General features: G+C 45.6%; 1 protein-coding gene across 1 annotated transcript in view; it reads right to left on the bottom strand.

Moving 5' to 3' along the window:
• Positions 1-1502: 1502 nt before the first annotated feature.
• LOC132566995 (flavin-containing monooxygenase 5-like) overlaps positions 1503-25603 on the bottom strand; it is a 42185-nt gene continuing 18084 nt past the window's right edge. Inside the window, exons 4-8 of the mRNA XM_060232566.1 lie at positions 21530-21672; positions 13308-13510; positions 7957-8306; positions 6556-6628; positions 1503-2130 (exon numbers count right to left, since the gene is read on the bottom strand). Coding sequence (XP_060088549.1) covers positions 1761-2130; positions 6556-6628; positions 7957-8306; positions 13308-13510; positions 21530-21672 — 1139 coding nt within the window. The 3' untranslated portion in view covers positions 1503-1760. The remainder of the gene's footprint in view (positions 2131-6555; positions 6629-7956; positions 8307-13307; positions 13511-21529; positions 21673-25603) is intronic.

The raw sequence follows: 25603 nt of genomic DNA, 5'->3' as shown, positions 1-25603 counted from the left end.
GGCAGCATGTCGCTTTTGATCCGGAGTAAACAACGTTCGGGGAGGGCATAGAAGCAAAAGCCCCACAACCCATTGGCGTTTAAGGATGCCCAGAAAATGCGAAGGGAGTTAATGGGGTGGGAAAATAGTGAAGAAACCAGAAGAACCTTAAGACTAACAAAATAATGCCCCTGTATAAATCGATGGTGCGGTCTCATTTGGAGTACTGTGTGCAGTTCTGGTCGCCGCACCTCAAAAAGGATATTATAGCATTGGAGAAAGTCCAGAAAAGGGCAACTAGAATGATTAAAGGGCTGGAACACTTTCCCTATGAAGAAAGGTTGAAACGCTTGGGACTCTTTAGCTTGGAGAAACGTCGGCTGCGGGGTGACATGATAGAGGTTTACAAGATAATGCATGGGCTGGAGAAAGTAGAGAAAGAAGTACTTTTCTCCCTTTCTCATAATACAAGAACTCGTGGGCATTCGATGAAATTGCTGCGCAGCCAGGTTAAAATGGATAAAAGGAAGTACTTCTTCACCCAAAGGGTGATTAACATGTGGAATTCACTGCCACAGGAGGTGGTGGCGGCCACAAGCATAGCCACCTTCAAGAGGGGTTTAGATAAAAATATGGAGCAGAGGTCCATCAGTGGCTATTAGCCACAATGTGTGTTTATATATAAAAAATTTTTGCCACTGTGTGACACAGAGTGTTGGACTGGATGGGCCATTGGCCTGATCCAACATGGCTTCTCTTATGTTCTTAAAATTTTATTGTAGCATAAGCTAAGTTCATAATTAGCAAACTTGTCCCCCCTTGTTAAAAGCACCACGGTATGAGAGTGGTTGGACTGCAAGAAGATCAAATCAGTCAGTCCTAAGGGAAATCAACCCTGACGGTTCCCTGGAAGGTCAGATGCTGAAGCTGAAGGTCAAATACTTTGGTCACCAAATGAGAAGGAAGCACTCACTGGAGAAGACCCTGATGCTGGGAAAGACGGAAGGCGAAAGAAGAAGGGGACGGCAAAAGATTAGATGGCTGGACAGCATTACTGATGTAACTAACACGAATTTGAGGATGGATGGTAGAAGACAGGAGGGCCTGGCGTGACTTTGTCCATGGGGTCGCAAAGAGTCAGACTCGACTGTGCGACTAAACAACAAATGAGATTTTAATATTGAGAGAAATAGCGAAACAAATAGGATACTATTCATGGATGGGAACAAGCACTAGCAGCCTCTGAGAACACTTGTCAGACATTACCCTGACTTGGATAGCCCAGGCAAGCCTGATGTCATCAAATCTCAGAAGCTAAGCCGGGTCGGTTGACTGTGGTCAATACTTGGATGGGAGACTTCCTTGAAATACCCAGTCAGGAGGACAGGGGCAGGCTCTATTCAGCAACCTCTCTGAATATCCTTCAGGCCTCCAGTAGGGGGTCAGTCACCAGAAGTTGACATGACTTCCAGGTATTGACACACACGCATATGCACACATATACAAAAATACAAAAAAGAGAATACTTCACAGACATTTATTGGTTGTATGACATCAATAGTTAATGTGAATACTGTGCACCAGCTTTGAAGTTCAGAAAGTTAAATATTACATTTTATTGTGTGTACATGTACCTATTTGCATGTTACAGATTTTTTTTTAAAAAAGGATGCTATTGTCACCAGAAAAGAGAATCCCTCCCCTTCCTCCCTCACAGACTAAATAATAATAATAATAATAATAGTCCAAAGCAGAAAATCTCAGCTTTCCTCAGAATATTACTATATAACCAAGGAAGACAATGGTTCAAACCATCCCAACAATGTGGTAACTATAGCAACTGCTAGAAAAGCCTTAAAGACAAGTGGCTGTCTGGACTGACTGAGGGAATCAGGCACAGCCCTGGTCCTAAAGGGCTTCCGGATGCGCTCATGTTGGGTCAGGATAGCTTTCCTGGCCTTGTCCCATTTTCCTGGTCCTTGTAGTCGGTACTGATACGGCGTGCAAGGCCCAAATAAAACCTCCCAGGCCAGTTTGGGATCCTTGAGGAAAAGGAGCCACATATTGAAATTCGCAGGTATCAGAGCAGCTATTTCGTCCATGTATTCGATATAATCCACTTGGATTGTGTGCCGACGACTTCTCACATACCTTGCGTAAAAACAGAAATGTGGGTGTTTTGATTGAACATGTTCAGGGTGAACTGGAGAATAGAACTATAGCAACTGCTAGAAAAACTACGTAAGACCTTGTGAAATGGTACCACACAGGGGTCGTTTTGTAGAAAAATAATAATAATGGTAATGAGAATAACTCATTAGCATTTGCCACCCACCAGCCAAAAGCAACCCGATGTAAGAAGGGAGAGCCCCGGGCAAGTGAAGCCAAGCAGACCTCACTCATCTGGGGCTCTCCTTGGCCACCCCCTCCCAGTCAAAAGGCCAGCAAGCCACCCGCCACCCAAAATCACATAAGAAGTGGAGAAAGGGTGGCACGGGCTTCTCCAGGTGTTAATGAGGGCTGCTGGAGGTGTGGCAAAGCTCCTGGTGGCTGGCTGGCTGCCCACTCTCCTAATCCAGGGATTGTTATGCAGCTGCACCTACTATTCAATGGACAAGGCAGGTGAGGAGGAGGGGGGGCATCAGAAAGGTTCAGGAGCTGTGTTCCTGTGAGCTCCTGCTGAATTCGAGGCCTGCTACCACACATCTAGACTGGAATCCTGATACTGTCACTTCACATGCTTTCTGTGCAGTGATTGTCTTCTTCTGGCCTCTCTTAAATTGGGTCGTTCCCTTCTACAGGGTGTAAACTGAGATTGGGCAATGAAAGCACTCTTCCAAAGCTGCCCCACAATTTTTTAGTTATATTTGGTGTGAAGCAAATGTTCCAATAGCAAATCTACACCCAGGCAAGTGTGGCCCGGTTATTCCACATAGCCCAAAGACTCCCTGCTTCTCCACCCCAAATCCCTCCTTTTAAAACCTGCTTTTGGAGGTCTCCTAATATTCTGACATTACACCAGTGGTTATTTAAAGACCCGGGAATATTTTATGCTGGACAAAATTACAGATTGGGTGGAGGAATTTGAGGGTAATCTGTCATCACATAATGTGATGAAGAAATGGTCAGGCTGGATACACATTTTTTTTTTTGAGTGAATTAAATACCTCACAAACACCTCAAACATCTAGGACTGAAGATTTGCTTGTGTTTTGTTGACTAGTCAGCTGGCTATAATTTGTTTTTAATCAGAACTTTTTTTGTAGCAGGAACTCCTTTGCCTATTTGGCCGCACCCCCATGATGTAGCCAATTCTCTAAGAGCTTACAGTAGGCCCTGTAAGAAGAGCCCTTGACTAGATCAAGGGTGTGTGGCCTAATATGCAAAGAAGTTCCTACTACAAAAAAAGCCGTGGTTGTAATAAAAATCCATAATAATAATAATAATAATAATAATAATAATAACATATCTTGTATTTTGGTTTGATAATTATATGAGAGACTGTAACTGTAATTTATTTGGTTGTCTATACAATAAAAGAATTTTAAAAAAAGAAAAGAAAATCTGATTTCCTTCAGATAAAGTGTCTGCTGCAATTTGATTACACCCTGCCGCCTCTTATGAAGTTCAGCCTTCCTCAACAGAAGGAAACACTCGCAGGCTGTGGAACTTCCACTAGTAGCGAGAAAGCCCCCCACCGCACCACCGTTTTGATTCTGAGTGGGACCAGTTAAAAACAAACTGGTTTGTAATGCTTGTTCCGATTTCAGACCCGTTTTGTATTAAGGGCCCATCAATATCATTGGAATTATCATGGAAACTAGAAACTTCCACACCACTTTAACCCCAAGCTCTGAAAGCCCTTCCCATCCATTTAGGGTTGCCGGATCCCCTCATCTGTCTGGTGGGGGGGATTTGGAAGGTGTTCCGGAGGTGGGCGGGGACATTGTGCGATGTTCCTGATGTGATGATGTTGATGTTATCGCATTGGGAATGTCATGCAGTGACATCCTTGTTTAGGGAAGGGGTTTTCCCCACATCATGGGGAAAACCCCTTCTCATCATGGTGGCAAGGACAGTTTGTTATGGCAGGGCTTCCATTAGAAAAGTGAGGAATCACAGGAACCAAGGCCTGTTTTGTATCAGGAACTCCTTTTGCATATTAGGCAGCCACACACCTCGATGTAGCCAATCCCTCAAGAGCTCTTCATACAGGGCCTACTGTAAGCTCCAGGTGGTTTGGCTTCATCAGGGGGCTGTTGCCTAATATGCAAAGGAGTTCCTGCTACAAAAAAAAGACCTGACGGGAACTATATTTTCTGACTGTCAGAAGCCCGCCTTATTGCCACAGGGTTAATTTTTTTTAAAGCGAAGCATGATGGGGGCAGCTACATAGGCATGAACAGGGCCTGATAAGTAGGGCTGCCAACCTCCAGGTGAGGCCTGGGGATCTGAAATTATAACTGATCTCTAGTCCACAAATATCAGTTCCTCTGAAGAAAATGGCTGCTTTGGAGGGTAGGATCTATGAAAATATACACTGCTGAATTCCCTCCCGTCCCCAAACCCCATTCTTCCCAGGCTCCATCCTCAAAATCTCCAGGAATTTAAGCAGAGAAGAAGAGGTCTGCTTGATCAGATCAGTGGTCCATTTAATCCAGCATACTGTTTTACACAATGGCCAACCAGTTCCTCTGGAGGGCTAACAACAGGGCATGGAGGCCAAGGCCAACCCCTGATGTTGCCTCCTGGTGCTGGTTTAACGCCTCTGAATGTGGAGGTTTCCCTCAGTCAAGAAGAAGAAGAAATAATTGGATTTATATCCCGCTCTATATTCTGAACCTCAGAGTCTCAGAGCAGTCACAATCTCCTTTACCTCCCCCCCAACAGACACCCTGTGAGGTGGGTGGGTCTGAGAGAGCTCTTACAGCAGCTGCCCTTTCAAGGACAAGCTCTTCAAGAGCTATGGCTGATCCAAGGACATTCCAGCAGCTACAAGCGGAGGAATGGGGAATCAAACCCGGTTCTCCCAGATAAGAGTCTGCACAATTAAGCACTAACCAAACTGGTAACAGCCATTGATAGACCTCTCCTCCGTGAATCTATCTATTCCCCTTTTAAAGCTGTTTATTCCTGTGGCCATCATTACATCCTCTGACAGCAAATTCCACATTTTAATCACTTTCTGCGTAAAGAATTATTTCCTTTTGTAGGTAAAAGCTGTTTTCATTTCATTTCATTTCTTCTTACAGGGCCTACTGTAAGCTCTTGGAGGATTGGCTACATTCGGAGTGTGTGGCCTAATATGCAAAGGAGTTCTTGCTACCAAAAAAGCTCTGATTATATGCCTTTAACCAGCACTGTAGCCAGGAATTTGGAGGGGAGCAGGCATGGGGCAGTTCAGCACAGTTTAGCATGGTGGAGCTTACTTCCAAGGAAACCTGCTAAATGGATCGGGCTTTGCAAAGGAATGAAGAATCTGCTCTCATTTTATTTTGACGAAGTGGCTGAATTGTGTCTATTCCAGGTCATGGCTCACAAACCAACATTTATAGGAAACTTCATATTAACTTTACTTGTAGAGTACTTTGGAGGTTTGGATTGTTCAAAACTGTCACCTTCATTCCTCACCCAGGAACCCTTTAGAAATGCTAGTGGTCAATTTCACACCTCCAGGTAGTGAATTCTTTTCAGCCCAACTTTTTAGAAATGCTAATGACAATGATGGTCAGTTCACACCTCCTGACAGCTAGCAGGGAAATGAAAACAGCTTTTACCTACAAAAGAGGAGTGTTTCTCTCTCTCTCTCTCTCTCTCTCTCTGTCTTTCCTTCCTACCAGAGCAGACAGGGCACAATCAATCTCCTGGCTGGGCTGGACAAATTGAGCCTGATTTAGCCCCATGGCGCAGAGTGTTAAAGCTGCAGTACTGCAGTCGGAGCCCTCTGCTCACAACCTGAGTTCGATCCCAGCAGAAGCTGGTTCAGGTAGCCAGCTTGAGTTGACTCAGCCTTCCATCCTTCCGAGGTCAGTAAAATGAGGACCCAGCTTGCTGGGGGGAACGTGTAGCTGATTGGGGAAGGCAATGGCAAACCACCCTGTAAAAAGTCTGCCATGAAAACGTTGTGAAAGCAACATCACCCCAGAGTCGGAAATGACTGGTGCTTGCACAGGGGGCCTTTCCTTTCCTTAGCAGAAATAACTAATTAAATATCTCTAGCAGCCAGTAACAACAATGCTACAGTTCAAACAATGTATTTTAATTTATGCTTTTTAAAATACATTCTGAATTGCTGCCTTGGGTATTGTGGAAAGGTGAAATATAAATATTTTAAATACATGAATATTATTTTACATGTAATTTACATAATGAGGGGGTTTCCCAGCTGTGCCAATTTTGTTCTCAAATGTTAGAAATTGCTATTTTTAAAGGATTGTTGTCTTATACTATTTGCTAGGTCATTGAAGGCAAATGAGAAGCACAGCAGGAAATGACTGGGCTGGCCGATGGCTTGGCAACCCTCCTACATTCCCACCCACTCCACCCTGCCATTCATTTGGGGCAAAAGTATCCTACCGTTTGGCCATTTCCACTTCCTTGAAGCGAATGTCCTCCAACATGTCGTTTGCCAAAGGCAGCTCACACAGCCCTAGGAGCAGAAATCAACATGTCACAGCAGTGCTACAGTAGCGTGATGTGATCACCATTCTGAGGAACTAGGCAGTGGAAAGTCTTTTCAAGTTGCAGCCAACTCACAGTGACACCCAAGGAGTCTTCACAATGAGAGAAGTCCAGAGGTGATTTGCCATCGCCTGCTTCTGTGTAGCAACCCTGAACTTCCTTGGGGGTCTCCCAACTAAGGACTAATGAGGGCCAGCTCCAATTAGCTTCTGAGATCTGATGAGATCGGGCCAGCCTGGGCCATCTAGGTCAAGTCCTAAGTTGTACATGGGCTTTTGTAGCAGGAGCTCCTTTGCATATTAGGCCACACCCCCTGATATAGCCAATCCTCCAAGAGCTTGCAGGACCGTTAGCACAGGGCCTACTGTAAGTTCCAGAAGGATTGGCTGCATCAGGGGTGTGTCCAAGCCTCAGATTCAGCAGACGCTTACAGGAGCACAGCTCCCGAACCTTTCTGAAGGTCCCCCCTCTTCCTCCCCACCTACCTTGTCCATTGAATAGTAGGTGCAGCTGAATAACAATCACTGCATTAGGAGAGCAGCCAGCCAGTCACCAGGGGCTTTGCCACACCCCCAGCAGCCCTCATTAACACCTGGAGAAGCCTGCACCACCCTTTCTCCACTTCTTATGTGATTTTGGGTGGCGGGTGGCTTGCTGGCCTTTTGAAGAAGATATTGGATTTATATCCTACTCTCCACTCCGAATCTCAGAGTTTCAGAGCAGCTCACAATCTCCTTTATCTTCCTCCCCCACAACAGACACCCTGTGAGGTAGGTGGGGCTGAGAGGGCTCTCACAGCAGCTGCCCTTTCAAGGACAACCTCTGCCAGAGCTATGGCTAACCCAAGGTTATTCCAACAGGTGCAAGTGGAGAAGTGGGGAATCAAACCCAGTTCTCCCAGATAAGAGTCCGCACACTTAATCACTACATCAAACTGGCTCTCCAGTTTGACTTGGGGGGCAGTTCAGGAGAGCCACTGGCAAGCAAGGCCTGTTTGAGCTGGCTGGATCTCTAGCCAGCCCAAGCAGGTCTCGCTCACCCGGGGCTCTCCCTTTTTGCATTGAGTTGCTTTTGGCAGCATATGCTAATGAGTTCCATCACTTATTTTTCTATAAAACAACCCATGGTATAGTCTAATATGCAAAGGAGTTCCTGCTACAAAAAAAAGCCCTGCCTCTGGGTATATTTAATGTGATGCTGAAGGGTAACATCAGCATACTGATGACATCCTGCTGCAAAGCTTTGGATGATCTTGCTCAATGGACTTAAACTAATGCGAAATAACTCACTGCTTACCTTTAAACACGCGTGTAACCCAGCGAGCCTGCAGCTCTGAAATGGGCATGATGGCCCCTAGAGGCTGGATCAGGCCAATGATAGCCAGAGTTGGCTTCTCCAAGAGAGGTGGGAAGATGTATTTATACAGGGTGACCTGGTTATCCGCAACACTGATGCAGTTATCAAGGAAGGGGAACGAGAAACTGTATCCCGTGGCAAACACAACAAAATCAATGTCGTCCTCCTTGCTGCCGTCAAAGAGGACGGATGTTTCAGTGAACTCCTTGATGTTTGGTTTTATCACCACTCGGCCAGAAATGATGCGGTTTGGGAGATCATCGTTGATGGTCGGATGTTGACTGTCAAGGCTGTAAAATGGAGGGGGAAAAGGTTTTAAAATATAGCAGAAATAGTCCATTGGGTGTGCTACACTGGGGTAGCAGGTGGAACCAGCAGAACTGATTCCTTAAGAATTTTCACTTTACAATCTGGACTGATAACTGCTGACTTCATCAGCACCAAGAAAGCTGGAGCAGTGAGTCAAAAAGTTGTAAGTGACTGTCTAACATAGGATTTTTTTAAAAAAGAAAGTTAAACTTCCTGTAGACATAAATTCTACTTTTTCTTCCCTCCCTACTTGCTCTAACCATGCAACTATTTTATTTTAGATTACTAAATGAGTTCCCCAGGTTCATGTACATAACAGAAGCATAAATACGATAGAAATAGAAAAAGACTAATCTATATAATGGAAATAGAAGAGGACTACATAGAAAAAGGTGAATCTGACTCACAGCCTCATAAAGGTAAAGGTAGTCCCCTGTGCAAGCACCAGTCGTTTCCGACTCTGGGGTGACGTCGCATCACGACGTTTTCACAGCAGACTTTTTATGGGGTGGTTTGCCATTGCCTTCCTCAGTCATCTACACTTTCCCTCCAGCAAGCTGGTTACTCATTTTACCGACCTCGGAAGGATGGAAGGCTGAGTCAACCTTGAGCCGGCTACCTGAACCCAGCTTCCGCTGGAATTGAACTCAGGTCGTGAGCAGAGCTTAGGACTGCAGTACTGCAGCTTTACCACTCTGCACCACGGGGCTCCTATCACAGCCTCATACATCTACAGAATTCAGCCTGGAAGTATCAGCCTTGCATTTTTGAGAAAACTAGTCCATCTTGCTTGGACAAAAAATTATTTGCATCATCATGAGCATCCCTGAACAATCTAAAATGTTCAACAGGCATTTTCAAGCATTCCAAAAGAATACTGGCTTAATTGATGAATTGGTGTGCCCTCTTCCTACCCCCTGCTCAGCATGGAATTCATTGCCAGTAGATATTGAGATGGCCACAAACCCAAATTACTTCAAAACAGGATTAGACAAAGTCTGTCAGTAGTTACTACTGGATGGGGAGGTTTCCTTTAATCACCAAATCTAGCAGACTTCTATATCTCAGTGCTAGGGGGCAACACCAGGCCTTGGTTTCTATGCCCTATTTAATGGCCCTCCAGGGCAACTGGTTGGCCACTGAGTGAAGCAAGATGGTGATCCAGACAACTTGTCTGATCTGGTAGGGCTTCTCAAATCTCTTTAAGATGAGTCTCAATACATCACATCAAAAACTAGGATGAGAAAATCAGACAGTTTACCAAATACTGCCCGTTGTTTGACCACATGTAAATTTTGTTTAACATGTGAAACACAGAACAGTAACTACTGGCTACAGCAGAGTAGGGATTTGTTTTTAAAGAGCATAAATTAATAACAAATCTGTCTTTTGCAATGAAGTTTATAATTGCATAAGAGCCCCGTGGCGCAAAGTGTTAAAGCTGCAGTACTGCAGTCCTAAGCTCTGCTCATGACTTGAGTTCGATCCCCGGCGGAAGCTGGGTTTTCAGGTAGCCAGCTCGAGGTTGATTCAGCCTTCCATCCTTCCGAGGTCGGTAAAATGAGTACCCAACTTGCTGGGAGGGAAAGTGTAGATGACTGGGGAAGGCAATGGCAAACCACCCTGTAAAAAGTCTGTCGTGAAAACGTTGTGAAAGCAACATCACCCCAGAGTCGGAAATGACTGGTGCTTGCACAGGGGACCTTTCCTTTCCTTTTTCTTATAATTGCATAATTTTGCCAAGTTAGTAGACTGCTTCAACCTGGCATCATTTCAAGATGTCTACTGTTCGTTGAGCTTTAGACAACACCAATTCATCTGAAGACTGGGGAAAAGTGGATAACTCCAACGTTATATGGACAAATTACATCCAAAGAGTATTTGTAGAATCATAGAGTTGGAAGGGACCTCCAGAGTCATCTAGTCTAACCTTCTACACAATGCAGGAACTTCACAAATACTTCTCCCCACACGTATATCCCCAGGAACCCCAGCTCCATGCTTGTCAGATCTTGGAAGCAAAGCAAGGTTGGCTGTGGCAAGTATGGTAGTTACGCTTTCTTGACCCACAAGTATCCAAGATCATCTTTGTTAATGATATATGCATGAGGGACAGCAAAGACCACTGTAGGATATCTACAGCAAGAAGGTGATCATACATGGACAGGACAAGAAATATTTACATCAAGAATGTAGAAATGATGCTAGGTTCAACCAGATTCCAAGGAATGTTTCTTTTTAATGGCAATAAAATTACCGTATTTTTCGCTCCATAAGAGCATAAGACGCACCTAGTTTTTAGAGCCGTTTGTGTGAATTTAGAGGCATTTGTGTGAATTTTTTGCAGTATTCGCTCCTTAAGACGCACACACTTTCCCCTCCACTTTTTTTGGGGGGGGGGAAAGTGAGTCTTATGGTGCAAAAAATACAGTAACACCCACACATGCATTTTTGTGCAAAACTTGCTGGGATCTTATGTATGCAGATGAACATACAACAAATATACCGGTTCCAGTGTCTGTCATTCAATTATTCCAAAGTGAGATAAGCCACGTTTAGAGCATTTTGGTAGCCATCTTAGATCTGGGATCCTAGCAGAAAGTCCCTAGATTTTTATGAGTGTTAGCTCTGTCTATTGTTATTATTTTGTATTTGTTGTACTCTGTGTGTGTGCACACATGTGGATGCATGCCTGATAAGTTTAAGTTTATTGGATTATAAATCCCGCCCTCCCCACCGAGGCAGGCTCAGGGCGGCTCACAACCAAAAAATCGCAATAACAATTCAGCCAACAATTACATTTAAACAATATCAGCCATTAATTAAAACAATCTAAAACAATTTAAAACAATTTGATGCTAATATTATGATATCCTTTCAGTTCAGCCCCGTTTTCACCGCTGTTGCTCTCCCCTGCTTCCCTTGGTCTCCCCACGGCCCCATTTTCCCCGCTGCCGTTCCCCCCGGGCTCTTCCCTGCCTCCCCCGCTCTTCCTGTGTCCTCATTTTCCCTGCTGCTGCTCTCCCAGGCTCTTCCCTGCCTCCCCCACTCTCCCCATGGCCCCATTTTTCCTGCTGCCGCTCCCCCTGGGCTCTTCCCACCCTCAAGAGTGTGAGAGCAAGTGAGCTGGGACTGGGCAGCTGGTCACTGGAAAAAGCAGCCAAGCCTCCACGGCCCCCCAACCCAACATTTTATGCCCTGCCCCCCCCCCCGAAATTTTTGGCTACAGGGCTGAGCCTGCAGCAAAAGCAGTCCCCAGCTCCCTCCAGGAGTTAAAGTGTTGGATGGCCTGGCGCTACCAGGTGCAGAAGAGGGGCTGAGGAGCTGCTGAAGGGCAGGTGAGTCTGACAGAGCCGGCTTGCCTAGCTGGCTTTCTCACCTTTTTTTGCTGCAGGCAATTTGGATTTCTGCTTGGGGGGTGAGTGTCCTGTGCCTGCTGCCCACCACTCAACCAGAGCTCAGACGGAGTTTGCAACAGTTTCCCTTTCCTCCTCCCCTGACTCGGCTGAAAGTGCCTTGCAAGCCCGGCAAGTGCAGAAGCGGTTTTCTCACTCCAGAGATGGGTTTCCCTGGGGCTGGGCCGGCAGATGGGGAGGAGGCGGGGTCGGCGGACAAAGAAGGAAACAAGGGGGAGGAGTCAGGTGAAGAGGAAAGCAACAGGGAGGAAGGGGGCAGGTGGACAAAGGGGGAAGTGATGGGGAGGAGGTGAGGCAGGCAAGCTGAGGGGAAGGGCCAACGGAGGAAGAGGCAAACTAGCTGCAGGGGGAAACTGGGGTGGGAGGAAAGCTGGCCTGAGCCCCTAAAGGCATGGGGGCCCATAGGCAAGTGCCTCATTTGCCTAATTGTTAATCCGGCCCTGCCCCCATCGACTTTCCTGATTCCCCAGTTCCATACATATTGTTATACTTCCACTGCACAAGCAGGAGGAAATATAGGACCCAAGTCTTTGCCAACACAAGGCTGCCATTCCTTTAGACATCTGTTCAATAATTAGTTGGATGCATGATAGATACGTCTGTCAGTCACTGTGAGCTATTCTCTATGTTCAAAAGTAGTCTAATGCTGCTAGGTGTGCCTGGGAGGCACAAACTATTGGCGATTACCCTCTACAAGAGGTATCTGGATAGAAACAGAATTCTGAACTGGAAGGGAATTCTTGTGTCAACAAAATGTTTCCTGCTGCTGGGAAAACCATGACATAAAATGGCTCTCAAGTTTGGGAGAGGCCATAACTGAGTGGAAGAGCCTGTGCTCGGTATGCAGAAGGTTCCAAATTCAATCTAGCTAAAAGGTTCAGGTAGTAGATGATGTGACCTCTGCCTGGAGCACTGCTACCTGTCTGAGCAGACAATACTGATGAACCGAGGGCCTGATTCAGTAGAAGGCAGCTTCATGGGTTCTAATTTGAAGACTTGCAACTGTAGCATTCTAAAACTTAACGGATGTCCCCTTCAATGATATGTAAGGCTTATTTGTATACAGACAGTGGAGTCGTATTGAAATGACCCACCAAGACGTTAATCCTCTGTGGTAGTGGACCAAATGGCACACAAATATGGCCTGGCAATGCAGCTGCTGGAATGGCCTTGGGTCAGCCATGGCTCTCGCAGAGTTGTCCTTGAAAGGGCAGCTTCTGTGAGAGCTCTCTCAGCCTCACCCACCTCTCAGCCCCACATACCTCACAGGGTGTCTGTTGTGGGGGAGGAAGATAAAGGAGATTGTGAGCTGCTCTGGGACTCTGAGATTTGGAGTGGAGGGTGGAATATAAATCCATTATTATTATTATTACACAGCCTTCAGGGGGGCATCAGAGCAAAGATTGTTACATGATGTTCCTATGTTGATGCTGGGTAATTCCTGTCAAACTTCTTGTCACACGTCTTGTAGTGAAAAAGACCTAAATGACCATTATTGCCAAAGCAGTTCTTCCCCTCCCTGTGTCTGTTGCCAAAAAATGTAATAATTCTAATTTAGAACTGCACCGGTGTTGAGGCTGGAGTCCATACAAGGCGTGGTTAAACCTTTTGTTAAGTTTTCTCTTCGCAAGAAAGTGTAGGTTTTTACGCAAGAAATGGCATTTGAAGAGTAAATGGAAAAAGCGTTGGTTGTAAAAAAGATCTTGGGGTTCTCCACCATCCCAAACACGATTGATGATCCATGCCCCACGCCTGGTGCTAAGGAAAACCTGTAGGAAGGAGAAAGATTTGAAATTAAACCAAGGGAAGGGCTGTAGCTCAGTGGCAGAGTATCTGCTCGGCATGCAGAAGGTCCCAGGTTCAATCCCTGGCATCTCCACTTAAAAAGATCAGGTAGTAGGTAATGTGAAAGACCTGTACCAGAGACCCCAGAGATCCACTGCCAGTCTGAGTAGACAACAGGAACCTTGATGGACCAAGGGTCTGATTCAGTATAAGGCAGATACATATGTTCATAAACTGAAGGTAACTTTGGAAGAGGGCTGTGTGGCAAAATGGACCTCTAGGCTCTTATTCACCTACTGCTTGTTTGCCTTAGTAGTTTCATTGATAGACCATGCCTGGCAACCACTGGAAAATGGGAGTAGGCTAGAATTTACTGGAGGGTGGGATATTGTTCCGCCCCCCCCCCCCTTGATGATGCAACATCTAGTAGCCACATGTGGCTCTTTCACATATATTGTGCGGCTCTTGAAGTTCCCACCACCCTGTTGGCTGGCTTGGAGAAGGTATTTGTCTCTTTAAATCACTTCCCCAAGCCAAGCCAGCCAGTGGCTTGGAGAATGCATTTAAAGTTAAGGTTTCCACATCTCCCTCCTTCCCCCCATCTATTTTCCTTCCTTCCTTCCTGTCTTGTGGCTCTCAAACATCTGATGCTCATGTCTTGCAGTTCTCAAACATCTGATATTTATTCTATGTAACTCTTACATTAAGCAAGTTTGGCCACCCCTGTTCTAATGCAACCCAGAAACAATGGCATTGCCCAAGGGCAATACTCTGACATTCAGCAAATTATGGTTGCCAGCTTTGGGTTGGGAAATATCTGGAGAATTTGGGGTGGAGCCTGAGGAGGGTGAGGCTTGGTGAAGGGAGGGACTTCAGTGCCACAGAGTCCGCCTTCCAAAGCAGCCATTTTCTCCAGGTCCATTTATCTCTACTGCCTGGTGATCAATTATAATCCCAGGAAATCATTGGCCACGACCTGGAGGTTGCTGCAAAAAATGGAAGACAGTTGCGCAACAGTATGCAATGAGAAATACCGAAAGTATCGTAACCAAGAATAATGAAAATACTTGGAAAAACTATAATGAAATGTATTCATCAATATAAATAAACAATCATAATGCAAATTCATAAATAATGTTAACAGAATTCATTACAAATGTTCCTTACAACTGAATGTCTTTTCTTCCAGTAAACTTGAAAACATGTAGAAAAGTCCAACCAACAAATTTCTTTCCAAGTATTTCTTGGTTGTTATACTTTTGGTATTTCTCATTGTTTACCACCAGGAAGTTGGCAACCCTCAGCCAATAGACTTTTTGTCCGTGTTCTGCGCAATGCCAAATCACACGGTGCTATAATGTAGGGATGACAAGCAATGTTCCCTCTAGGCTGCATAGTCTTGTGAGCAAAAATTCTACTTTGTGAGTTACTGGTTTTAAAGTTGTGAGCGACTGGTATTACAGTTGTGAGCTACTGCATAAATCTGTGTGCTCTGGGGTCATCCTTCCTGAGCTAAGACAAAAATGTGGGAGCTGGAGGCCAAAAATCTGTGAGCTGGCTCACACTAACTCGGCTTAGAGGGAACACTGATGACAAGTGCACCTCCTGTTTGGCCAGCCAGCTTCCATCCACTGACTAGGCCAGCATCGGGGTGCAATAGCCACAATCACCTAGAAGTCTCTTGCCATAAGCAGGCAAACGGGAACCCTATTCCTTGACCTCCATTGTGCTGCCTCCTTCTGCTTTCATTTTGCTGCCTTTGCTCAGCATTCTTATTTAAGCAGAACTGTTCCAAGTATGCAGTATTAGCATTACTCAAGTTTGAGATCCTAGTTTGAGGACAAAGAACTTCCTCACTTATCCACAGTAAGGGGGTAACAGCCCCGCCCCCAGAGGACCATGTGATTTTCCATCTCCAGAGGCTTCAGTCTCCAGTTGAAAGGCTTCCTCTTGGGATGGTGTGTCTGTGTTACTTTGGAGAAGTTGGCAGCAACTCGTGAGTAGAGAGGCCAATCCCTCGCTTCAGAGTCGCCAGAAACGGGGAGGGGAGGGGTGGGGGGAGGGAAACGTCTGCTGGGCACTTCATTATTCCCTATGTGGAGATCGATTCTCATAGGGTATAATGGGGAATTGATCTGGAGGTTTTGGGGGCTCTGGGGGAGCTGTTTTTTTGAGGTAGAGGCACCAAATTTTCAGTATAGTATTTAGTCCCTCTGCCCAAAGTACCCCCCAAGTTTCAAAACGATTGGACCAGGGGGTTCAATTCTATGAGCCCCAAAAGAAAGTGCCCCTATCCTTCATTATTTCCTATGGAAGGAAGGCATTTAAAAAGGTGTGCTGTCCCTTTAATTGTGATGGCCAGAACTCCCTTAGAGTTCAATTATGCTTGTCACACCATTGTTCCTGGCTCTGCCCCAATGTCTCCTGGCTCCACCCCCAAAGTCCCCAGATATTTCATGAATTGGACTTGGCAACCCTATGTCAAACACATGAGCCTCGGGCCAGAATCGGCTCACCAAGGGCTTTAATCAGCTCTCTTCCCCCCACTCCCACCGCTACCTGTCCTTACTCTTTCAAGATCAAGCTGCAGGAAGCAGAAAGGACAAGACTGCCTTCATCATCACTGGCTCTTCCTCTGGACTCCACTGAAATACAGAAAAAGTTGCAAAGAAAATGTGGAGAGGATTTTTCATTCCCAGAGTGGTCTGTCTGTGCCCAGAGACCTTAATGGGAAATCTATTCTGCATTTTCTTTGCTACTTTTTCTATGTAATGGAACATTGTGCTCCCCCCTCCCCCCCTAATATCTGTATGATTTAGTTTGGTACTATCGGGTGGAGCGTTTGTTTCGGTTTTTATGTTAACTCCAAAAGTCAACAGCTTCAGCTATCTCCTTGCAAATGGCTGCTGTTTTGAGCCACCTTCTCTTTGCTGAATGGACCTGAGAATGGATGCCTGAGTGAGTAATCTGGGAACCCACAACCAGGGCTTCTTTGTAGCAGGAGCTCCTTTGCATATTAGGCCACACACCCCTGATGTAGCCAATCCTCCTGGAGTTTACAGTACGCCCTGTAAGGAGAGTCCTGTAAGCTCTTGGAGGATTGGCTACATCGAGGGGGGTGGGGTGTAGTCTAATGTGCAAAGGAGTTCCTGCTACAAAAAAGCCCTGCCCACAGCCAAAGCCAAAGGGGAACATTACACCTGGCGAACCACAGGCACTCTGAGTAGAAGGTTCAGGGGGAGAGAAGCTTGCAGTGCCCAGCCATTTCATGTCTTCTTAGACTCAGAACATTTTATATATATATTTAGTTTCTGCTGTGATTTTTGTGCTTTTTCTTTATGTTTTTTTTTTTAATTGCATTGCCAAATCCTACTATTCCCCCACCTCTCCATTTTAGGCAGGCAGGAGTATTATTGTTTTGAGCATGTTTGAATTTTAAGTTAAAAAATAATACATTTCTATTGTGTTTGTCTGTGTCCTTTATAAAGTTTATGTCTATGCTACCTGGCATTACATTTAATGAAACTCATGGCCCGGCAAAGTCCCATTTATGTCAGATCCATCCTTCGTATTATAATCTGGTTTAGAAACCTGAGCCAGTCAGCGGACTCAAAAGCAAGCACACAAAGTTCTATATGTGTATTTCTCAGTCATCTAGATTAACGGTCAGATCTTGATACCTGATGCAGCGGTAGCCAAACTTGCTTAATGTAAGAGCCATACAGAATAAAAATCAGATGTTTGACATAAATGTCAGATGTTTGAGAGAGGGAGGGAGGAAGGAAGGAAGGAAGGAAGGAAGGAAGGAAGGAAGGAAGGAAGGAAGGAAGGAAGGAAGGAAGGAAGGAAGGAAGGAAGGAAGGAAGGAAGGAAGGAAAAATAGATGGGGGAGGGAGGGCAGAGGAAGAGGTGGAGAGAAAGCAACTTTAACAAACCTGCTGGCTTGGTTTGGAGAAGTGATTTAAAGAGACAAGCTGGCCGATGGGGCAGTGGGGGCTTTGAGAGTCACACAATATGTGTGAAAGAGCCACATGTGGCTCCCAAGCCACAGTTTGGCCACCCCTGCCCTAATGTACTAGTTGTACTCACTCCACAACTTGTGCAGTGCCACCTTCTCAACCCAAACAGCCATTTTACTTCCATCCCAGGCCCGAGGCCTATACTTCAGGAAAGCTCACAGGTGAGCCATTTTACCAAAGGAGGAAATCTCCAGCAACAGCAAGCACCACTGGACAGGGGTTATGGTTACCCAGATTAACAGTAATGTCACCAGAGACTCCTAGCACAAGCCGGCAAAAACAAAGGAACAAAGATGGCAACCTCCTGCGGTGCACAGAATCATCACTGAGAGCAACTATCTAATTGGGAGACAGAGAACAAATGAAGACCCATCTCACCCCGACCAAGAGTCTAGCCAATTATGCAGAGTAATAGACTGCATTGAACATCAAAGACAAGCAGGCAAGAGGTGGCATTATCGCTGGTTTAACAGACAGGCAGGTGTTAAGAGTCATTAGGATGCCAACTGCTAAGCCTGTTTGGGCTGAGTTGGAAAGACTGCAGGTAAAATCCGCCTTAAAGCTCTGCCTTCAGAAATTCTTATTTAGCATGCAGATGCAGGCTTGACAAGATGCTGGAATTAGCTGAGCAGTTGAGAAGCGCAGGGAAAGAAACTGCAAATGCTTGTGTTAATTTTAATCAGACGGCCAGAATCATGTGAACATACAGTGGGACGATGTCGCACTAGGGCTTCTGTCCGTTTTTGCACAAGCCGCCCCGGAGCTGCGAGTTGGCGCACCGCTTTTCCGTGGCAAGCAGAAACTGCTTGAAAGAGGATCTCGCTTGCTGCGGAAAATCAGCGGGTCAATTTGCAACTCTGGGGCAGCTTGTGCGGAAATGGACAGAAGCACCGGGAGCAAAAGGGTTCATCTGGGACAGGCCTAGTGCAAAATCGGTGTGGATATTTTCACATGGTGACTGTTTGCAAGTGGGTTTTTCCATTTCACTCAGTAAAATCGAATAGCAAATTGCATTGAGATAGATTATTTAGTGTGCACGAAAGCACCTGATGTCTCAAATTGAGACCGATTTCGCACTCACCCTACGCCGCTCTGACGTTCCTCTTTTCAGTGTGGCATCCTTCCGATTTCCCACTATCTGCCTCGAGGCTTCAGCTTGCGTTGCTGTTTTTGCGCAGCAAAGAGAAACTAGTTTTTAGCTGTTTCTCTTTGCCTCACAAAATGGCGGAAGGATACCAAGATTGGTGGATGGAAATGCCTTCTTCCTTTCTGTTAAAGTTGTGCTGGTGTTTGTAAATCTCAATAGCTTCTCTGTTCAGGCGGGTATGATAATGATCATTATCATACCCGCCTGAACAGAGAAGCTATTGAGATTTACAAACACCAGCACAACTTTAACCGAAGGGAAGAAGGCATTTCCATCCACCAATCTTGGTATCCAGCTCTGCAAAACACCCTACAGAGTATAAATTGCAGAAATTCACAGAACAACCAGCACAGTCCACAGAACAATCAGCACAGTCAACAACCATCTTCCTTTTCTTCACACCCCTTCCAACCCTCTCAGCAATTAATACAGAACAATAGTCACATTCAACAGCCAGTTTCCTTATCATTACCCTTCCAGGAAGCCCCACCAAACAATGGGCACATCCACAAACCTATTGCCCTTTCACCACAACCCCTCCAGCCTAGAAATAGCAGCTCTCCAGCAGCCCTGGCCTCACTCAATGCACAGCAGCCAAGAAGGTCAGAGCGCCTGCTCCGGCTGCAACGCCACTGAGGATGTTCTCCGCAGCCGAGAACGAAACGTCTGGAAGAAAAACTTTCTCCAGTAGAACACGGCACTTGAGCCCAAAAGATTCTACAAACCCTAATGATGTTACCAGCCGTGAAAACCTGAAATCTTTGATAATTATATAATAAGTCAGCCTGAAAACCAGAATTTAACTCAAGGCATGCAAATAAGCAGATGACCTGTTGAAGAAAGGTGTGTGTGCTATGTCAGATCAAAGGGGAGGGAGACATAGCTTCAGCAGAGGTAGAGCTACATGACAAGTTCTGGGGAGAGTCGGAGATAAGTCGCCAGGCTCCGTACCACAAAACACCTCTTGAGTCTTGTTGTATATGGAACCAAATGTATAGGACTGAATTGGGTGTTCCTGCCTGGCTCATTGGAGCCATACGAATGGAGCTTGGGGAACTGGGAGCAACGGGCAGCAGGATCCAAATACCTGCTGCCCTGCACCAATCACAGGTCCCCTGCCGGTTTGAATGATCCAATAACGTGCTTGCACAGGAACCCTAAGTTATATATACAGTTAAAGCCCCATTGGCTGGCTCTCCAATCTTGTTCACGCAGCCACCTATCATGCTGTGGAACAATAATAAAGAGCTTGTTATCCGTGGCACAGAGTGTTAAAGCTCTGCTCACGACCTGAGTTCGATCCCCAGCGGAAGCTGGGTTTTCAGGTAGCCGGCTCGAGGTTGACTCAGTCTTCCATCCTTCCGAGGTCGGTCAAATGAGTCCCCAGCTTGCTGGGGGGAAAGTGTAGATGACTGGGGAAGGCAATGGCAAACCACTCCGTAAAAAGTCTGCCGTGAAAACGTGAAAGCAACATCACCCCAGAGTCGGAAACGACTGGTGCTTGCACAGGGGACCTTTCCTTTTCCTATCACTACCACCTCACCTCTTCAATGCCTAAGAACCCACTATATTATAAGTCTGTTGTACAAAATCCAATTGTCTTTATAATAAAGGTTTCAAACAAATAGTTGTTTGAAAACTTTATTATAAAGACGATTGGATTTTGTGTTTTCCTGTTCTTTCACTTGTAATAGCCATGTGTTTTTTGGTCCCTTCACTTGTAAATTAATTATCCACGGATATGTAAGGCACAGGACCCTACAGTCTTTACATAGGATACAGTCCAGTTGCAATTTTTCTAGATCCCTGTGCAGTAAATTTCAAGCACCGATTTCCCACTCACCTTACGCCACTTTCACATTCCTCTTCTCAGCGGGGGTTCCTTCTGATTTCACATTATTTGCCCCGGGGCTGCAGCTAGCTTCAGCGTTTTCGTGCAACAAACAGAAACCTCTAAAAACCAGTTTCTGTTCGCTGTGCAAAAACGCCGACGCTACTTGTAGCCCCGGGGCAGATAGTGTGAAATCGGAAGGAAACCTTGCTGAGAAGAGGAACGTGAGAGCGGCGTAAGGTGACTGGGAAATCGGTCAAGGTGTATGTGTTCCAAATCCCTTATTTATATGCACAGCAACAAGAAAAACCAGTATGCAGGTCCAGTTTTGCTGACCGCTTTTCCCAAGCTTATTCAGATCCAAAACAACTTCAAACATTCAACAACATGAGCAAAAGAATTGGGGCCAGCTACCCTGACTAGGCCATAGACGCCTCTGCAAAGAACTGACAGTCTGATAAACGTATCAGCAGGCCTAGAAACCCAGGAATTTGGGATGGGATGGAAACTTTAACATGACCCATTCAAAGGTGGAGACTGAAATGCCTTTTCCACAGTAAAAGAATTCTGTGGCCTTGTGGTATTCAGTCATGAAGTGCTAAGAGGCTACACTGGACAGCCAGAAAACTGAAGTAACTCAACAGGTTTCGATGATGAAGGTCAATGCCATTTCTTCTGGCCAAACTGGGAGTGTTCATGTCTAAAATAATGATTCAGTTACCTGTGACCAACAAGGGTGTGTTCTACAAAGCCTCCGCTCCATACTTAAATATCTCCCATTCCTTGGAAATTTAACATTCAATGAGCTGGTACAAAGACGGCTCCCTTTTCTCCTATTCATTCTTCACTGAAGTGAGAAGAAACCTTAAATGCTGAGTGGCGGACAGGAAAGGCACAAAGCAGGGAATGTGGATACCACCTTGTTGTTATAGACAGGGCAGAACACCTAGAGGCAGAGCCACAACAGCCAAAACAATAATTTGCCGAGAACTTAACTTGTACCTACCTGGCTGGCCACTTGGCTTATCTCCACAGCAATGTCCACTCCTGAATTCCCTATGCCAACCACAATAACTCTTTTTCCCTTGAACTCAGTGGGGTCCTTATAATCTCGACTGTGGATGTAGCGCCCCTTGAATTTTTCTATGCCTGCAATGGAAAGTTCAGAGAAGTTGACATTGGTTTGGATGTGTGCTAAAAGCCAGTTTGGTGTAGTGGTGGTGTGTGGACTTGGGGGTCATTTTGTAGAAAAAATGGTGCAGGAGCTCAGTAGCATATCTCATTTGCGTATGCCCCGGGATCTGTGTGCAGCAGGGAGAGAACTCCCCACTGCATGCAGACCTTGGCTGGAGGTTCAGAAGCTGCGCTACTGTGAGCTCCTGCTGAATTCAAGCCTTGTGTGGACTCTAATCTGGGAGAACTGGGTTTGATTCCCCACTTCTCCATATGCACCTGCTGGGTGACCTTGGGTCAGTCACAGTTCTTGAAGGTAATGCAAAAAAATAACTATGCAATAATGATACAATGTATTCAATCAAATTTTATATATAAGGTGTCTTTATAAGGCAAGCCAGTTTGGTGTTGTGGTTAAGTGTGTGGACTTTTATCTGAGAGAACCGGGTTTGATTCCCCACTCCTCCACTTGCTCCTGCTGGAATGTCTTGGGTCAGCCATAGCTTTTGTAGGAGTTGTCCTTGAAAGGGCAGCTGCTGTGAGAGCCCTCTCAGCCCCACCCACCTCACAGGGTGTCTGTTGTGGTGGGGAGGAGGAGGTAAAGGAGATAGTGAGCCGCTCTGAGACTCTTAGATTCAGAGTGGCGGGTGGGATGTAAATCCAATATCTTCTTCTTCTTCTTTACTTAATGACAAATTCCCAAGAAAGATAGTAAAAAACTTCCAGTGTTCCATCAGTCATGCATATTAATTACCACAGAGAGAATCACCATGAGGTTTGTTCTTTGAGAGAGCCTTTCAGAGAGATCTGGTCCAGTGATCAAGCCTTTGAGAGAGATTTGGTCCGGTGATCAAGGCTTCTGCAAAACGCGGCTTTACTGAAGCTAGCCAGTCTGTCCTTGAACTGAGTGCTTTCAGCATCCTCAATTACAATGAGTTATTTATTGTATTAACTGGAATACGGACTTAAATGGGTTTCTGTTTGAAAAATTGAAACATGGCCTTCTGTACATTGTAGTGAGATGGGGAGTTGGCATGGTGATTCTCTCTGTGATAACTGATATGCAGGATTGATGGATCACAGAAAGTTTTTTACTATCTTCCTTGATGATTTGTGATTAAGTAAAGGCACCTCCTTATATATAAGATTTGACTGAATGCACTGTGTCATTATTACACATTTATTTTTGTTTTGTTTGATTTACTTTGTATCTCACTTTTTGGGTTGTTTTATAGTTCCTGAAGGATTAGTTCCACTGCGTTCTAGCCTGATTTCAAAATGCAAGGGTTGCAGGCAATGCTCCTTCTAAGCTGTGGAGTCTTGTGAGCAAAAATTCTGCTTCTGCAAAAATCCTGGCATTAAAGCTGTGAGCTACTGCATAAATTAGTTTGCTCGGAGAGCCAGTCTGGTGTAGTGGTTAAGTACGTGGTTAAGTACGTGGACTCTTATCTGGGAGAACCGGGTTTGATTCCCCACTCCTCCACCTGCACCTGCTGGAATGGCCTTGAGTTAGCCATAGCTCTGGCAGAGGTTGTCCTTGAAAGGGCAGCTGCTGTGAGAGCCCTCTTAGCTCCACCCACCTCACAGGGTGTCTGTTGTGGGGGGAGAAGATATAGGAGATTGTAAGCCGCTCTGAGTCTCTGATTCAGAGAGAAGGGCGGGGTATAAATCTGCAGTCTTCTTCTTCTTCTTCTTCTTCTTCGGAGGCCATTTTTCCTGAGCTAAGACAAAAATGTGCGAGCCAAAGGCTAAAAAACTGTCAGCCAGCTCACACTAACTCAGCTGAGAGGGAACACTGGTTGCAGCAATGCAGAATGCAACTTCTCTCTTGATCCTCCACTTAAATATTCTTAAAGTCATGATAGCATTGCCAGGGTTGATGGGGGCACATCCTGATGATTGGTGTAGCACCATTGCCTATACATCTCTTATGGGGCAAAGCTGGAAGTGATGTCACTGCATCACATGATGCTCTAGGATTCACTCCAAACTCTATGGTTTTTCATCATAGAGTTTCAGGTGAATCCTAGAGCATCATGGTGAATCCTACAGTGACACAGTAATGCCACTTCCAGGTTTACACCAAAAGTGAAATTGCAGGGTCAGTATGACTGATTTCCCTCCTCTACAGTTTTGCTCCCCCTGCTCCACCAAGCAGCAGGAGGAGAACAGGGTCCATGGCAGAACATCTTCCATCAAAAGTCCTCTAAGTCATGATCAGTCTAGGCTGCTTCTAGCTAGAGGACAGGTAAGTCCTACATTTATAATGAGCAGCAGATCCAGGTGTGCAGCTGTGTTGGTCTGAAGCAGTAGAACAAAAGTGAGAGGCTGGTGGATACCTTAAGACAGGGGTGGCCAAATTTGCTTAATGTAAGCGCCACATAGAATAAACATCAGATGATTGAGAGCCACAAGACATGAACATCAGATGTTTGAGAGCTGCAAAACAAGAAGGGAAGGGGAGGGAGGAAGGAAGGAAAATAGATGGGGAAAGAAGAGGTAGAAAGAAAGCAACTTTAACTTTAAATGCATTCTCCAAGCAGCCATCTGGCTTGGTTTGTATAAGCGATTTAAAGAGAAAATTGCCTTCTCCAAGCTGGCCGATGGGGTGGTGGGGGCTTCAAGAGCCGCACAATAAGTGTGAAAGAGCCACATGTGGCTCCCGAGCCTCAGTTTGGCCACCCCTGCCTTAAGACCAGCAAAGTTTATTTAAGGTGTGAGCTTTTGTGTGCCCGCACATTTCCTCAGATACGTTGAAATGGAAGTTGACAATTCACATATACAGACAGATGCCTCCACAAAGGTGAAAGCAGCTTAGGAAAGAAAAGGTCCCCTGTGCAAGCACCAGTCATTTCCAACTCTGGGGTGATGTTGCTTTCACAACATTTTCACGGCAAACTTTTTACAGGGTGGTTTGCCATTGCCTTCCCCAGTCATCTACACTTTCCCCCCAGCAAGCTGGGTACTCATTTTACCGACCTCAGAAGGATGGAAGGCTGAGTCAACCTCAAGCTGGAATTGAACTCAGGTCGTGGGCAGAGGATTTTGACTGCAATACTGCAGCTTTACCACTCTGTGCCACAGGGCTCTTTTGAAAAGCAAATTAGCACACAACTTAATGAAAATGTTTCAACATGTGCAAACTTAACAAAGATGTTTCCACATAAAAATGTCAAAACATTTTTATTAAGTTGTGCGCTAATTTGCTGTTCACCTTTGTTCACTTTGCATATGTCAAAACACAGAATCATAAGAGTTGGAAGGGACTTTCAGGGTCATCTAGTCCAATCCCCTGCATAATGAAGGAAATTCACAAATACCTCCCTCCTCACCCCCAGTGACTCCTGCTCCATGCCCCAAAGATGGCAGAAACCTCCAGGACCCTTGGCCAAACTGGCCTGGAGAAAATTGCTGACTGACCACAAAGTGTCAATCAGCATTTCTCTGGGCGTGTAAGAAAGGGCCACAAGAACTAAGCCCTGAGGCAACCCTTCCTGCCCTCATGGTCTGCTTAATTCATAGAATCAGCATTGCTGTCAGATGGCCATCTAGCCTCTGTTTAAAAGCCTCCAAAGAAAGAGAGCCCACCACCTCCCGAGGAGGAAGCCTGTTCCACTGAGGAACCACTCTCACTGTCAGGAAGTTCTTCCTAATGTTTAGCCAGAAATTCTTTCCATTTAATTTCAACTTGCTGGTTCTAATCTGACCTTCTGGGGCAACAGGAAACCATTTTGCACCATCCTCTATATAACAAGTACTTGAAGGCGGGCTCATATCACCTCTTAGTCATCTCCTAAACATACCCAGTGTTGTGGGGGGGGGGACTATGGGAGTGCACAGCAGGGAGCCACTCGGCAAAAGGACAGAGACAGGCTGTTTCCAAAACCTCTGTTTATTATGACTAAGT

The sequence above is a fragment of the Heteronotia binoei genome, chromosome 2 (assembly GCF_032191835.1).
Source record: "Heteronotia binoei isolate CCM8104 ecotype False Entrance Well chromosome 2, APGP_CSIRO_Hbin_v1, whole genome shotgun sequence".
NCBI classification, from domain to species: Eukaryota; Metazoa; Chordata; class Lepidosauria; order Squamata; family Gekkonidae; genus Heteronotia; species Heteronotia binoei.
Note: the sequence above shows the minus strand (reverse complement) of the source record. Positions and strands in the feature narration are given on the sequence as shown.